This window comes from Phalangium opilio, unplaced genomic scaffold, assembly GCF_054372755.1.
Source record: "Phalangium opilio isolate 3A_F unplaced genomic scaffold, DU_Popi_V2 ptg000209l_1, whole genome shotgun sequence".
NCBI lineage: Eukaryota > Metazoa > Arthropoda > Arachnida > Opiliones > Phalangiidae > Phalangium > Phalangium opilio.
The window spans coordinates 5,362,071-5,376,446 of record NW_028324217.1 but is presented as its reverse complement, the minus strand read 5'-3'; the positions used below and the strand labels follow the sequence as shown (position 1 = coordinate 5,376,446).

Sequence of the window (14,376 nt, the reverse complement as noted above, 5' to 3'; positions counted from 1 at the left end):
AGCCAATAAAAGAGGCCCCTCTTTCCCGGTGACGTTGTTAAATGGTTTCGTCATTTTATTTTTCCCCCTTTCTGTAGTTTCAACAGGCCATGACGGTGATAATTGGTTTACTCATTCTCTAAAAGTGGAAGGAAGTATATTTTATTTATAAACGTTGGTTTAGGGTTATTATTCGAGGCTTATGTAGGGTGTTTCAAAAAGAAAGGGTGGTAGTACAGTAGGTTCTTTGGGAATTAAATTTTGAGTTGAAAATGTAACTTCTATGGCATTTTTCCACAATTAAGGGCCAATATTTGCAAGTTATTATTAGAGTACGTGTTTTAAAAACTCTAGAAATGGAAATTAAACATTAATCACCACAAGTTCATAAGATATGTTCACCATAAGTTTGTCACTGGTTACAAACTCGAGCTTGTCAGTAAGTAACGTAGGTCATAGATTCAGGGTAAAGCGACGCCTGGTGAGGCGCTGTCAAAAGCTTAGTAAAGACTAAATAGGACCTAGATGGACTGTAAAATTAGGACCGAGTGTAGGGCTTCAATTCTCACTTTCGTCGTTCTCGAACTAGCTCGAGCTGTAAGTCTAGAACCAGGTAGTGTCATAGTTATGGAACATATCTTATAAACTTATGCTATCACCTTACAAAATGTCAGGAAATTAGAAAATATACCAACGGAAATAATAACAAAATCCCCCATTTCAACATTATTTGAAATATATTCGTAAGTGTACATACTGAAGTGTTTTTCTAAACAGTGAAATTTTTAAAAAACATTGAACGTTATTCCGAATTGACAAAAAATGCTGTTAAAGTTTGTAAAGCTTATCAATTTAGTTTGCCAATAAACAACGAAGCAAGAGTTTCTTAATCTTTTGGTTCAGATACTAGTATCTAAAAACCACTCAACTTCTTTAAAATAATCTTGAAACCGCCAACAAAAATGCGAAGAAATAGTATAAATTTAAAACTCGCCTGTTGAATCTTATTGGTATACTTTACTTTAAGTTTATAAGGTATGTTCCATAAATATCGTCATGGTAGAGACTTACAACTCGAGCTAGTTTGAGAACAACGCTCAATAAAACAAACTGCCCAAAGTATATTTTTAAAATCTGATAAAAATAAATAAAATATATTGTGAAACACACGTCATTGGACTGTTACTTTCAATATTGAATTGGGTGTTTAAACTTTAAAAAAACACCTTGGGTAAAGGATTACGTGTTATTTCGCAATATTTAAACTTACGGTACACGTATAGTAGCTAATTTGCTGGTTAATTTTTTTTTTAAAACGAGTTTCACAACACGGGTGGAGTCAGTGACCCATATCACATCCAAAAATAAACCTTAAAGGAATACTACCAAGATGAAAAGGTTGTTTTTATCTTAAAGCCCATTAGCAAAGGACCCGTTGTTCGGCTAGTGCAGGGAGAAGTGAATTAAGATGGAGTTTAAATGAAGATGGCTGACCTGCGGCAGTGGAACTCTCCCAGTGTACCTCGCGCACGCCCCTACCCTTCGGTAGGCGATTGTAAGTGCTGCCGTGTAGCGCCATTATATTTGTATAAGAACTAGCTTCTATTACTAAGACAGAGAGGGCGTCCTTTACGATTCCGTACTGAACGATCATACCCAAACGCTGAGGATGCTGGGAGGACTTTTGTGCCGTTCCGTAGGTTGGGTTACCACTCCTTCCCTCACTCCTTTAAGGTTTCTGCCTTGCCAGTCATATATATATTAACCAGTATACTAAATATTAAAGTGCAAGACTTTACGCCACTCTTACGTAATTATGACGTCAGTAGGGGTTTAGTAACGTCACTTTAAAATTTCAGTTTCGTAGGTCAAGCGGGCGGCTTTTCCTGGGCGCTGATTATCAGTCAGTCAGACAGAACCTTTAATTACATAGATATATATTGAGTTAAACAGATTCCCAAATTACAGTTATCTTATTAGATAGATTTGAGGTGATAGTGTACCTTTAATTTCCAAATAGAAAATGAATTTCGAGTAATAAAGAACATCCCATTTAAAAACAAAAACTTCCTACAATGGATATATTTAAAACTCGACAGGATTTCCGAGTTAAAATTTATATCCTATTATGTTTTGCATGACTTATTTGAATAACGAACTAAATTAAAAATGAAAAAGTGTTAATTTTTCGAGCAAATTCTAACGGGACCAATTATAAATTATTTTTAATTGGCACCCTTTTTAGAATCATTTTCTAAACAAGATGTACTATCACGTATGTAGATATATTTCTGAATGTTTGTTTGTTTTATGCACAATCACAATTTGTTAATTTCCAGATTTGATTAACCAAACTGAGTGCTTGATATCAGTAACGCTAGGAGAAGGTTATTGAAATAGTTTCATGAGTACGAGTTCTTCAAGGTTGGGCCCGAGAACCCCTAGTCATTATGTCTGCTAATAACGGCCAAATCTAGTCATAACCATAGGTATTTAGCTTTATGAACAACCCCTAATTAACCACAGTTGTATTGAATTTAAAGTTGTAAAAAGGTTTTTTTCTAATTAATTAAATAAATTAATAAATAACTAAACACATAAATATTTAAAAGAAATGGTTTTAGTGTCTACGAAGATAGTACACTCTTCTCAGTTTCCAGACCCTTATACAGCAACGCTGTGTGCAGATAAGTGTTGCCAGTTATTTGTGTGTGAAATATTCAGCCACTATCTACAACAGACTTAAAAGCGTTTAGTTCTGTTCGAGTCAGTAATCATTCAGATCCAAACCTGCATGAGATTCTCTAATAACCAATTACTGGCAACACTGAAGCAAGGTTAAAGATAGGCAATGGCTAAGGAAATTTCTCTAGCCCTTTAGTGCACACTATCTATATGTTGGAAATGTTACTACTACCACTACTACGACAGACCACAATTTATAATCTTTCCAATTTAATTGTTAAATCCACATGGCAAAATTCTTTGAACCCAATTTAATTATTTAATTGAGAGAAGCGAAGTCAAAGAATAAATTACACGGATACTGTAAATTTTAGGAAAGAATGCATCAACCCTCGAATTATATCTGACCTTGGCTACCAATGATTATGATGGAAATTTTGAACAAGACAAGATACTGTTTATCCGAACAAAATACAACTACATTTTCATATTTTACATATTATTATCGTGTATGTCGTAAGAAAACCCGATACGCACATAAAATTATTAAAATGTGGATTAACACCATTTACACCACCAGGAGGCCTTGCTACTTGGTGCTGCACTTTAGTAGCCTGGTCTCCTTGTGTAAATAATTCATAATTTCATAAGATATGTTCCATAAGTTTGTCACTGGTTAATGAGAGCTTGTCAGGAAGTAATTTATGTATTTCATAGATTCAGGGTAAAGCGACGCCTGGTGAGACGCTATCAAAGGTTTAGTACAGACTAAATAGGAAGATGGAAGTCCTGCAAAATTAACCGAGTGTAGGACTTCAATTCTGGCGTTTTTGACTGAAAATCATAAATCTTATCTCCCACAACGACACAACGGTAGAAAGGGGAAAACTTGGTTATCGCTTAGCACGTGACGTCAAAGTTCCCGCAAACTAGCACTACGAATTGCCTGCCCTCTTGCGATAATCTTGATAAAAGCGCCCATAGAGAGCTTTCAGATGGGATAGTAGTACGTCACACCCTCCCAAGTCCTACCTCTGTGCTAGTAGCCATATTGGGTGGTCTCAGCTTCATTCCTGCATTAAACCCACTCGTAAATTATGTGACGAGACTCAGCTCCTCCTTCAATTGAAAGCTTTCTATTGTTTGTAGTTGCGCAATCGCCGGTACGAGAGTTCATTTTGTGTTGGAGAGGGTGTAAAATATATCACGTGACAAGAGGGAACCAATATAACCCCCCTCCTTCGACACCCTTTCTCCCACTGTGGGGGTTTAGACTAGAATACTAGCCCCCCCACAATATTCAATTATAATGGTAGAATAATTTAATATTGATTATACGAAATCCAATAAAAGAAACTTAGTATATCCGTAGCTGTTTAAACTTTAAATTTCAATCGAATTTAGCTGCATTAAATAAAATTTCCCTCTTACGCCTATTATTAACCCTGGGGGCGTCTACCTGCTATTTTAAAACTGAAAGGAAGCGATTGTTTCCTTTTATTATTATAGTACAGCCACCTGGTGGCAAATTTCCACGTGTGAAAGGGATATCATTATAACAACGAAATTGTCATTTTATTGATACAACTGCGTTTGAATTAGAGAATAAATAACTTATATTTATTTATATTGAAATCTCGCCATTGTCAACCGACATTGAAATTCGATTTTAAATCGTCGGCCTAGTTTTAATTTATAGATTCCTAAATTAAGGAAGCCTTTCCTATTACATAAGTTTATAAGATATGTTCCATAAGTGTGTCACTGTTTAATGAGAGCTTGTCGTGAAGTGACGTAGATGAAACGTCATAGATTCTAGGTAAAGTGACACCTGGTGAGGCGCTATCAATGGCTTAATACAGACTAAATAGGAAGATGGACTTCAAAAACGAGTGTAGTCAATTCTCGCTTGTCGGTCTTGAACTAGCTCGAGCTGTAAGTCTCTAGCAATACGAAGTTTAGGGTGACATACTTATGAAACACACCTTATAAACAACATACATTTTGCAGAAAAGACATATTTGTGGATGGCCTAAAACCGAATGAGATGTAGTAGTAGTAGTAGAACGCGTATACTTCTCATCAAGGACTCAAGGTCTTTCACTCCTCAACTAAGTTTTAGATTCGTTTTGGCTTGGCGCGTTGCTAGCTAAATTGCATTTTTAATTCAACGTTCACGCTTGTAATTTAACGTATATCAAATTATCAATTTAAATTAGCAGATATATTATGAGTTTTAACGTTTTCTTGGTAAACAATATAATATCCCGATAATATGGCCTTCGTTTGATTTTGCCGGGCAGTTAGAAATTTTTTAGTTTCATATTTCTTTATTATGGCTTCGTTTTTAGGTTCACTGTAAGTATAATTTAATTTGTAAGCGTGCCAAATGTGAAGCAGTAAAATGAAATATTTAAGGTTCGCCTAGCAACTAAGCATGGCTATTATATTGCTGGCTGTTGTGTTTGATTTACAACCGGGGAAGCGCTTCTAGCATAACCCTACAATATTCTTCTTAAGTATGAGTCTACAAGCATGCATAGTTTATAAAAAGGTTGAAGGGCGTTCCTGACGGCGTATTTCTCTTGAAGGGGCGCCACCTGGTGGCGAATTTGTCAGAAGTAGACACCATCACCTTCTGTGATATTCATCTCTACCCGACTTAGCTTAAAGGAGAAAACTAAGTGAAGATGGCGCCTCAGTTTTGGCAGACCCATAACTAACTGATAATTAACTACCGGTCCAAAGCGCTTTAGCTTGAAGGCTGCAAAATTGCAGGAACGTTACTCTAAACACTAAGAAAGATTTTTACAATCCGCCGCCATCTTGAAAAATAACGGCCAGAAATAGAAAAAACTTTCTTTATGAAATAATGTCCGCATGTTTCAACCAATTTCATCAATATTCAGTACACTGGTTCCCTATATCCTATAGACGGGCTTTATTGCTTTGGGCTTCAATTTGCCACCATCTTTTAAAATGGCGGGTCGAAAAGTAATAGAAACGTCTTTGCTGCTTGTCTTTTTATAAAATAATATAAACCCTCAACTTGTTATTTCTGCGAATTTGCCGATAACAAAAGCTTGTAGATAGAAAACAGACGGCGCAGTAACCACTCCCATCCGGAGAATTATACCTTATCTAATTTTTAACCAAACCTTTTTTATACCTGTGTTTCGCAGGATTTATTAGTCCTCGATGTTAACGCTCCCATATGGAAACTCTTTGAATACAATACAATACAATACGGAAAATTGTCTTCTTAATTTTCACAATGATGACCAATGAAACATTGAATGGTAATTAAATTTTATATTGTAGACCGTTCGATTAATTACTTGCAGGGAAACCAACACACGCCCTCTTAGGTTATTTCCCTCAATCTGGTTTTTAGCCGCATCGTTAGATGAGGCTGTTACTTTGACCTGCCCTGTTGTTGTCGTCGTCGTTAGCGTCGTGCCACAGTACCACTTTTAGCAGTATAAAATTTTTCGTTCGTCATTGAAGGGAGAGTGAATGGGACAGGGGTTATGGTGAGGTGACGTTTGTTCGTTCGTGCATTTTAAAAGTAAGGGGATTATAATAGTAACGATATTTTCACTAAAAATAAAATATCGTTTGATTTAACGCTTGTTTTTATCAAAATAGTACGCCTAATAAGAGCTGAAGTATACGAACGATGTGGCGTTAATATCGGTCTTGACCATCTTTTTTCTTTTCGTTCAGACGAATCATGTGATGAACTGGGAGAAGAAAAAACTGAACCACCGTACTCGCAGTTTTTAAAATACTACGGGCCCTTGAAGTTAAGTAATGCAAACTTCGAAAAAGAAATATCATCGGATCTTGAGAAACAGAAAGGAAAAAGCCATTCTCATCTTCTGCTGTTGGAAAACCTAACATTTCCTACTCTTCACGAAACAGCTCTTTTCGTCTCAAAAACTAACATAGATCCCAATCCGAATGAATCGCTTAAGGATTACGAAAAACGTTTGGAGCTTCCAGGCAATTGGAAATTGTTAACCACAGCCACGTCGGCAAAGGGTTATTTCGGTTCAGCTTATTGGAACCCAGAATGCCGTCAAGTTTTAATAGCCCATCGAGGTACAACAGGGGAGAACACCAAAAAGGAACTGAACTTCATTTTCGAAAACTACATCGATCAAATTGAACCGGCTTGCACATTTGCCCACGAGATACACGCAGTGTTGGAAAAACATAAAACCCTAGGCTTGCAACTGTTCTTCACGGGACACGACACGGGAGGTGGCTTAGCGCAAATCACTACCTTTAGCGTCAAGTACCTAACTCGTGTCAAAGGACCAACATTATTATTCATGAAACGTCCCTATACGGACGATGAAGGCTTCCATTCGCACACTGTAACGTTCGACAGCCCAGGATGCTCGGGACTACTAGAAAAACTTGCAGACGAATTTGACGTTCGTTACGAAGACAACTCGACCGAATTCAGACAACTGAACATCAACAATTATATGCTAATACCCAATATGATTAACTGTTGCGAAAAACAAACTGGCACAAATTTCTTAATATGTCCTACGAAAACGGACACCACATTGATGCAACAAGTCAACAATCCGTTCGATAGTCTAAAACTAATTTTGGAATACGTTTTAAACCCATTTACTAGTCTTTACGAAGTGGTTGACTGGCCAGTCAACGAGACGTGGTCGGACGTCGATGAAATACAAACACTTTTTCACCCGAAGCTGAAATGGATCGAAAACCATCAACCCGATACTAAAGACAGGATTTTTTTGCTTGTAAAAGAGCAGTGTGAAGGATATTACCCAATACGATACCAAATTAAAAGATACAACGTGTATAAACTGAACATCAGCGTTTTCACAGAACCGGAAATCCAATTTCTGCAGTATTTTCAATGGTTGAATGGTGTTCCAGAGTATTTCAAACCAGAGAAATTGTTTAATGATGACGAAAATTGCACTTATATTCTAAATCAATTAAATAAAATCGAAGTTAAAAAGAAATCCGTAAGATGTACACCAGAATCAAACATACTGTCCATGATACCATTTGTCAAGAGACTCCTGAAAATTTTCCCGGACATTCTTGAGAAAACTTCCTCGGCTTTAACCTCAACTGAAATTCGTAAATACGCGTATGGAAATGAATCAACGGAATATTGTAAGAGATTAGCTAAAATCACGAAGGTTTTCCAATCACGAACTGCGTTGAGTAAAACCATGGAGGGATTTTTGGCCGATAAAGATCGCAAAATATGTCAAGTTGTAACCGGCAACGACACTGACATTGTGGCCGCTCAAATACTTAACAGCGTTAAAGCTTCAGAAGGATTTACCAACAAGTTAATTTTACGATGGAAAAACATACTGGCAATTAACAAATCAATTAATTTCAAGAAGGTATTAACATCGGATGTTTCATTGAAAATCTTGATGATCGATATGAGTTTCAGCGAAATTGAAGAAGAAACCCAAATTTTGTTCACGAAACTAATGAAATTGCTGAAAACAAACACTGCCATAAAACTGATCATAATTAACAAAGATGGTACAGCATGCAACAAGTACATTCAATCCAAATTGAAATATTACGATAATCCCAAGCAATTGATTAATTATGATGGCATTAAATGGAGTGACTTAGATATAGAAGAAAGAAAACAATTATTGACAAAGCCTTTAGTTACTTTCCAAGGTACCAAAGACCTCGTGAATCTAGATACTATATTACCATACCGAGATTCCAAATACCTACAAAAAATTCTGGACAGCGAAACCATAATTAGTCTAATCAAAAACAGAGTCATAAATCTTGGAAACGAAATTGCGGATTTGGGAAATGTTGAGGATTACTACGTACCACGAGTTCTGCAACTGGATTTTAAATTGAACGCTGCCATTCTACACCATCTTTCGACACAGGATCTTTTCGCCGTAACTGGAGTAGATGAATTTTATTTGAGAGACAATTACGGACTGGGTGGCGAAGACATTAAAGTATTCGACGAACGTGACGAAACTATTCAACGTGTCACAATTCTAAACAACTCCAACGCCGAGACAAATTTCTCCAAATTAATTCAACAAATTTCCAGCGAAAATCTTCGCCGTACCGTTCATTGGATAGAAATTAGAGGCCACGAATTGTACTGGAAGCAAACAATAGGGGATTTCAAATTGATCGAGAAGTATCTAAGCACCGATGAAAAACATCTGAAACTATTGCCAACGTTATGCAAGAATGAAAATGGAACCACAAGTCAATTAAATGAAGTTCATATAGCAAGCAAAATAAAGCAGGTTCGAGAATATCTAATATCAGACACAGCGGGAATGGGCAAGTCAACGACACTAACCCACTTGGCCCATGAAATTAAACTGAAGTGGCCGTTGTTATGGGTCGTTCGAATTAACCTCAACGATTGCACCGAAGTCTTAAGGGATGAGTTAGTTAAACGACAAAATACTAACGCAAAGAAAGATAATTTCGATGGAGTTCAATTCTTACTGAACCAAATGATGGAATCGAACCCAATTACGAAATTTGCGACGCAATTTGAAAAAACGCTTTTCAAGGAGTGTTTGGATAAAGACGACGGAGTTGTCTTGATGTTCGATGGATTTGACGAAATTTGTCCAAACTACGACCAAATATTCGTGGAAATTATAACAGAATTGAAATCAACAAAGGTTCAAAATATCTTCATTACAACTCGACCACAAACCCAAGACCAAATTGAATGTATTTTTGACACACCTTCGTTCAAATTGCGACCATTTTATCGTCAAGATAAAGAGAGATTTCTGATAGACTTTTGGAAAAGTACTAACTCAATCCACGAGGAAAGTTTATCAATCAAGGCGAAATCACTAATTAAAGCGTTTTCTATCAACATTAAGGATGGACAAAAGGAATTCAGCGGTATCCCTTTGCAATGCAGAATGCTGGCCGAAGTATACGAACTTTACACGATTGAGAACTTACCAGAGAAAATATCTTTAGTTGATTTGTACGAAGCTTTCGTGAATAAGAAATTGAAGGTTTACGAAACTGATAAATGCCTGGATTTTAAGGGTAACATCAACGCGTTAGACAGCGAGGATTTGGCACGGACATTGATACGCGAATACCATCACCATTTGGCATTGAAGTTACTTAACTTGGAAGATTGCAGTTTATTGGAGGAGCAATCTTTCTACCCAAATATTAAAGATATTCTTTCTAAGAAGTCGCTAAAGGTCGGTTTAGTATCGAAAACCGGAGACGTTCCAGTATTTGTTCACCGTACTTTCGCGGAATATTTCGTAGCGGATTACTTCACAACAACCTTCGCAAAATCGCCAATATCGGGAAAAGTCGCCAACGCCTTTATGAATAAAATGAAGGTTTTCGATTTTGACTTTATAATGGTAACCCATTTCATCAACGACCGATTAGTTAATTGGCCGTACTACGACCAAGCTGTTGAAGGTTTTGGATCCTATTTGTCCAAATCGTGGGACAATTACGCGTATTCTTGGAAGGGTTACAACGGCTGTACCGCGTTCCACGCCGCGGCTGAAAGAAACCACGATGAATTGTTCAAATATTTCGTGGATTGCAGCTTAAAAGACGAAAACACTGCGCAGAAACTAGTGTCGTTTTTTTCATCACTATGTATGACAAAGACACCGCTGCGAACTAGAGAGAACGCTTCTGGAAAATTTGATACTCAACATTTCGAGTATTTTCTACGCAAAATTAGGAATTTTTCAAGCAATCTACAACGCAAATACCTTCTCGCAAATATTTTTACTAAAAACTGCAACGAATCCATTCTAGACATTTTAATGAACGACACCAAACTTGGGGACACTGCAAGCGAAATACGAAGCAAGGTCCACCTTATTGATAAATTTCGCCATGCTGCAGAAAAGGGCGATCTTGAGGATTTAAAACAAACTTTACAAGAAACGGACACTGACACGCGCCATTACTTAACTCTAAGTTGCGGAGAAGACTGCTCATCGGTGTTAAACCTCTCCTTGAGAAACGGTCATTTAGAAGCGGCCAATTTTATAATTAATCAAGTTCCAAGCGCAATTCCGATATTGTTAAGCAAATCATATAACAGTGTCTTACTTAGCGCCGTTGAATCCTGCAAATTAGAAGTTGTGAAATTCGTCATCGAGAAATTTAAAAATGAGTACATGTTAACGGAGAGCACACCCGTAATTAGAGCCATTACTATGAAAAGAGTCGATATGTTATCCCTTCTTTTGGAACAAGGTTTCAGTACCAGTATTAATTCTGGCGCTAATAAAGATACTTTCTTGCGTGCCTGGGGATTGGATGGAACTACAGAAATAACGGAAACGTTGTTGAGCTTCGATGGAATATCCGTTAACGCAAGTGATTCGCGAAATCGCACTCTATTACACTTTGCCGTTTATAACCGCAACACCGGTGTCACGCTGAGATTACTTAAGTACGGAGCCAATGTAAATGCCAAGGACAACATCGGAAACACTCCACTGCACCAAGCCGCACTGAATGAAATGATTAAAAAGTGTAATAGAGGAATTATTTCAATTTTAATCAAACACGGTGGAGAACTGCTCAGCAAAAATTTCAAAAATAAAACTCCGCTTGATATTGCAATTTCTGTTGAAAATACTGACGAAATTGCTGCTTTGCTGCCATTCCAACCGTTCATCACATCGTTGAGTTTGAACGCCAGAAAATGGTTGTGGAAAGATGCCCTGCCTCAAAAATTAACTAAAAATGAGTTGAGTTATTTCAATCTCAAACTTAATGATCAGCCAATACCAGAGGATCAAGTTTTGCAAGAATTAACAGCCAAGAAAGAGCTAATATTTTACCACAACGATATGGGAGTAATGTTGTTCACGCATGAAATTTACGTTGATTATTTCACAGCGGAATACTTCCTTGACCAACTTTCAAATATTTTATCCAATTCAAATACCACGGAACATTTCATCAACTTTTTCATTAAAGAAAGTTGCAAAGAAATGCGAACTATCTTTCTAGCATTGTTGGAACGCCATGAAAACAAAGACCAAATTTTGAAGAAGATTATTGAACTGCTTTGCGGCTACTGGTTTCGAACCCCTCAACCCGTTTTTCAACGAACCAAATTGAGGATATGGAAAACGTCGGACTTGTACGAACGAGAGAATATTCTAGGATTAATTCTGCGTATTTTGACTGAAGAATGCATGGAGGAATTCGTGGTTCCTTGCATCGCTGCTATATATGAAGAAATGATTGAAGTTGTATTCAAGGCTGTTGAAAATGAAAACGAACAGTTGTTAGACATATTCTTCAAATTTTTGAGTATTTGCCCTGAGAATTTTGGAATGAAGATTATATCACACACTGGTGATATGACGGTACAAAGTCTGGAGTACTTGCTGTTCTTGATTGAAAACTACCCTTCACTGAAAAACATTTTTAAAAGTAAAATATCTGTTAAATCATAAGCTACTCTAAATAAGTAAGGGTTGAAAGGATAGTTGCTTTGAGCAAGTGTGAATCTTTATATGGATTCACGCTTGCTCAGAGCTACTACCAGTTGCATGGCGGGATATTTCCAAAAGAGAGGTGCCTCCTGGTGGCGCCTACTGTGATCTCTACCTGATTCTACAATGAAAGGAAATCACAATAGGCAATGACCCTATATTTGCCCGGTTGGGTTTTTTATGTGTCTCATATGGAAAATTCCGATAGTTGAGATTCATACTTGAGACCCATTGTAGTGTATTAGTTTGGTATGGGTTTATGCTATTCCTGCTTAGATAAATGAATATCATATTCTCTAATGGACAAATTTATCATTTTCATTATCAGATTTACTTCAAAAACGAATTCTGGGGTTGAAATTCTTGGAAGCGGCCGAAACAGGAAGTGTAGATGTCTTGAGGATAATGTTAAGCGAGGCAATGGACCAGGAGACTCGCAATGCATTATTTGAAGCTACACGACGAACAACGGATTTCGATAAAGAACTATTTTCATATCGAGGCTATTACAGAGCTTTGAACCTTGCTATTAAGAACGGACATCACGAGACAGTTCAGTTTCTGATTCAAAACGAAGCACCCATCAACACGCCAGTAGTTCCACAAAAGCATGGAATAGATATTTTGGAACAATCCGATTGCATTATACCACCTTTGTTCAACGCTATTAAACTAGGTAAGCTCCGAAACATGCAACCTTAAATTGCTATCAAATGAAAAGTTCTAATAACATAACACATTATAGCTTAAAAGAACGGACTTTTTCTAAATATAAAAAGAATTAAATATTTTTAAATGACCTCTTATTACAAAATTATTAGCATTTAATTAGTCTTAAAAAAGAGGACTACTGTGCCAACCGCCATTGGTTTAGTGGCGTCTGCTAAACTGAACCTCTTACCTCTAGAGACCTTACCTCTCAGCCTGTGAGAATTTAACCAAAACCGTAGGCGTAAGAGGTTCGGTTTAGCAGACGCCACTGAACCAATGGCGAATGGCACAGTAGTCCTCGTTTTAAAGACCAATTAAATTCAAATTATTTTGTAATTAAAGATAATTTTTTTCATATTTTTCCTTTTATATTTAGAAATAGGCCGTTCTTTTAAAAAATGTTACGTTACCTGAACTGTTCCTTTCTTTAACTTTTAACATTTCCAACAAACAGGTAACATTGAAATGGTCAAGCTTCTATTGGACAACGGTGCCAACATAAACGCCAAAATTGACAGGCATTGCGTGGTCTCTCTAGCAGTGGAACATCAATTTTTGGAATTTTGCAAATTATTATTAAGCTGGCAATACAGAGATAAACAAATAGACAAATCAGGAGCATTACACATTGCTTTAGATCAGGGCTACACCGAAATTGCACTCTTGTTAATTAAAGCTGGAGCCAACGTTAACGAACTTAACGATATCGAACGCACGCCTCTAAATATGGCTGCATCACAAGACACTCCAGAGTCGTTACTATTGGCTCTTCTAGAAAGAGGCGCCAATGTGAACTACGCAGGTTCGGACGGGAAAACGGCATTGCATTTTGCGGCACTCAACGAATGGAATGTTAACGTAGTTCCTACGCTTTTGAGTAGAGGTGCAGATATTAACGCTAGAGACATAAATGGTCAAACGCCGTTATTTATAGCAGCCAAATGGGGTACGATTGAAATGGTGAAATCGTTCTTAGCCAATGGAGCACTAGTAAATGCTCAAGATAATATAGGAGAGACGCCTTTGCATCTTGCAGCTATGGAAGGCAGAGACGACATAGCTACATTGTTGTTAAACTCTGGAGCTAACCCTGATTTAAGTAACAATTATAATGAAAATCCCATAGATACGGCAGAAACATTTCAGCGGGCTAAAATTGTGGATATTTTGTTGAAATTTGAGAGAAAATAATTCTAAAACCTGAATAAAGTTAAGCTTCTTTAGAGAAGTTTTTTCTAATAATGTATAATTCTTTCCAATAACCACACCTGTCTCCATAGAGTATAGCGTTAGCGTCTGTAGTTGGTGGAAAAATATTAGAAGTATATAATGGATTTAATTTTACGCCTTACAATGGGGTAGGGTTGGAGTAAAAGAGACTAGTACTGCAATGAAAGAAAGTATCTATGGTTGCTTTCCCTCCGTTTCCTCGTTAAGATGTCACAACATAAACAATAACAAAAGC

The 14,376-nt window shown here is 37.0% G+C and overlaps 1 protein-coding gene and 1 long non-coding RNA gene across 2 annotated transcripts; one reads left to right on the top strand and one right to left on the bottom strand.

Annotated features, from left to right (window-relative positions):
* Nucleotides 1–44: 44 nt before the first annotated feature.
* Nucleotides 45–2,089, bottom strand: LOC149618626 (uncharacterized). Its single transcript, XR_016375330.1, has 3 exons — nt 1,983–2,089; nt 1,474–1,898; nt 45–118 (listed from the first exon to the last, which is right to left on the bottom strand). It is a non-coding gene; the product is annotated as an uncharacterized LOC149618626 (long non-coding RNA).
* A 3,849-nt stretch (nt 2,090–5,938) lies between these two features.
* LOC149618625 (uncharacterized) lies at nt 5,939–14,374 on the top strand. Its single transcript, XM_089854516.1, has 4 exons — nt 5,939–5,963; nt 6,391–12,138; nt 12,529–12,876; nt 13,366–14,374. Exons 1-4 carry the CDS (start codon nt 5,939–5,941, stop codon nt 14,100–14,102), a joined length of 6,858 nt encoding a protein of 2,285 aa, XP_089710642.1. The 3' UTR covers nt 14,103–14,374.
* Nucleotides 14,375–14,376: the final 2 nt, after the last annotated feature.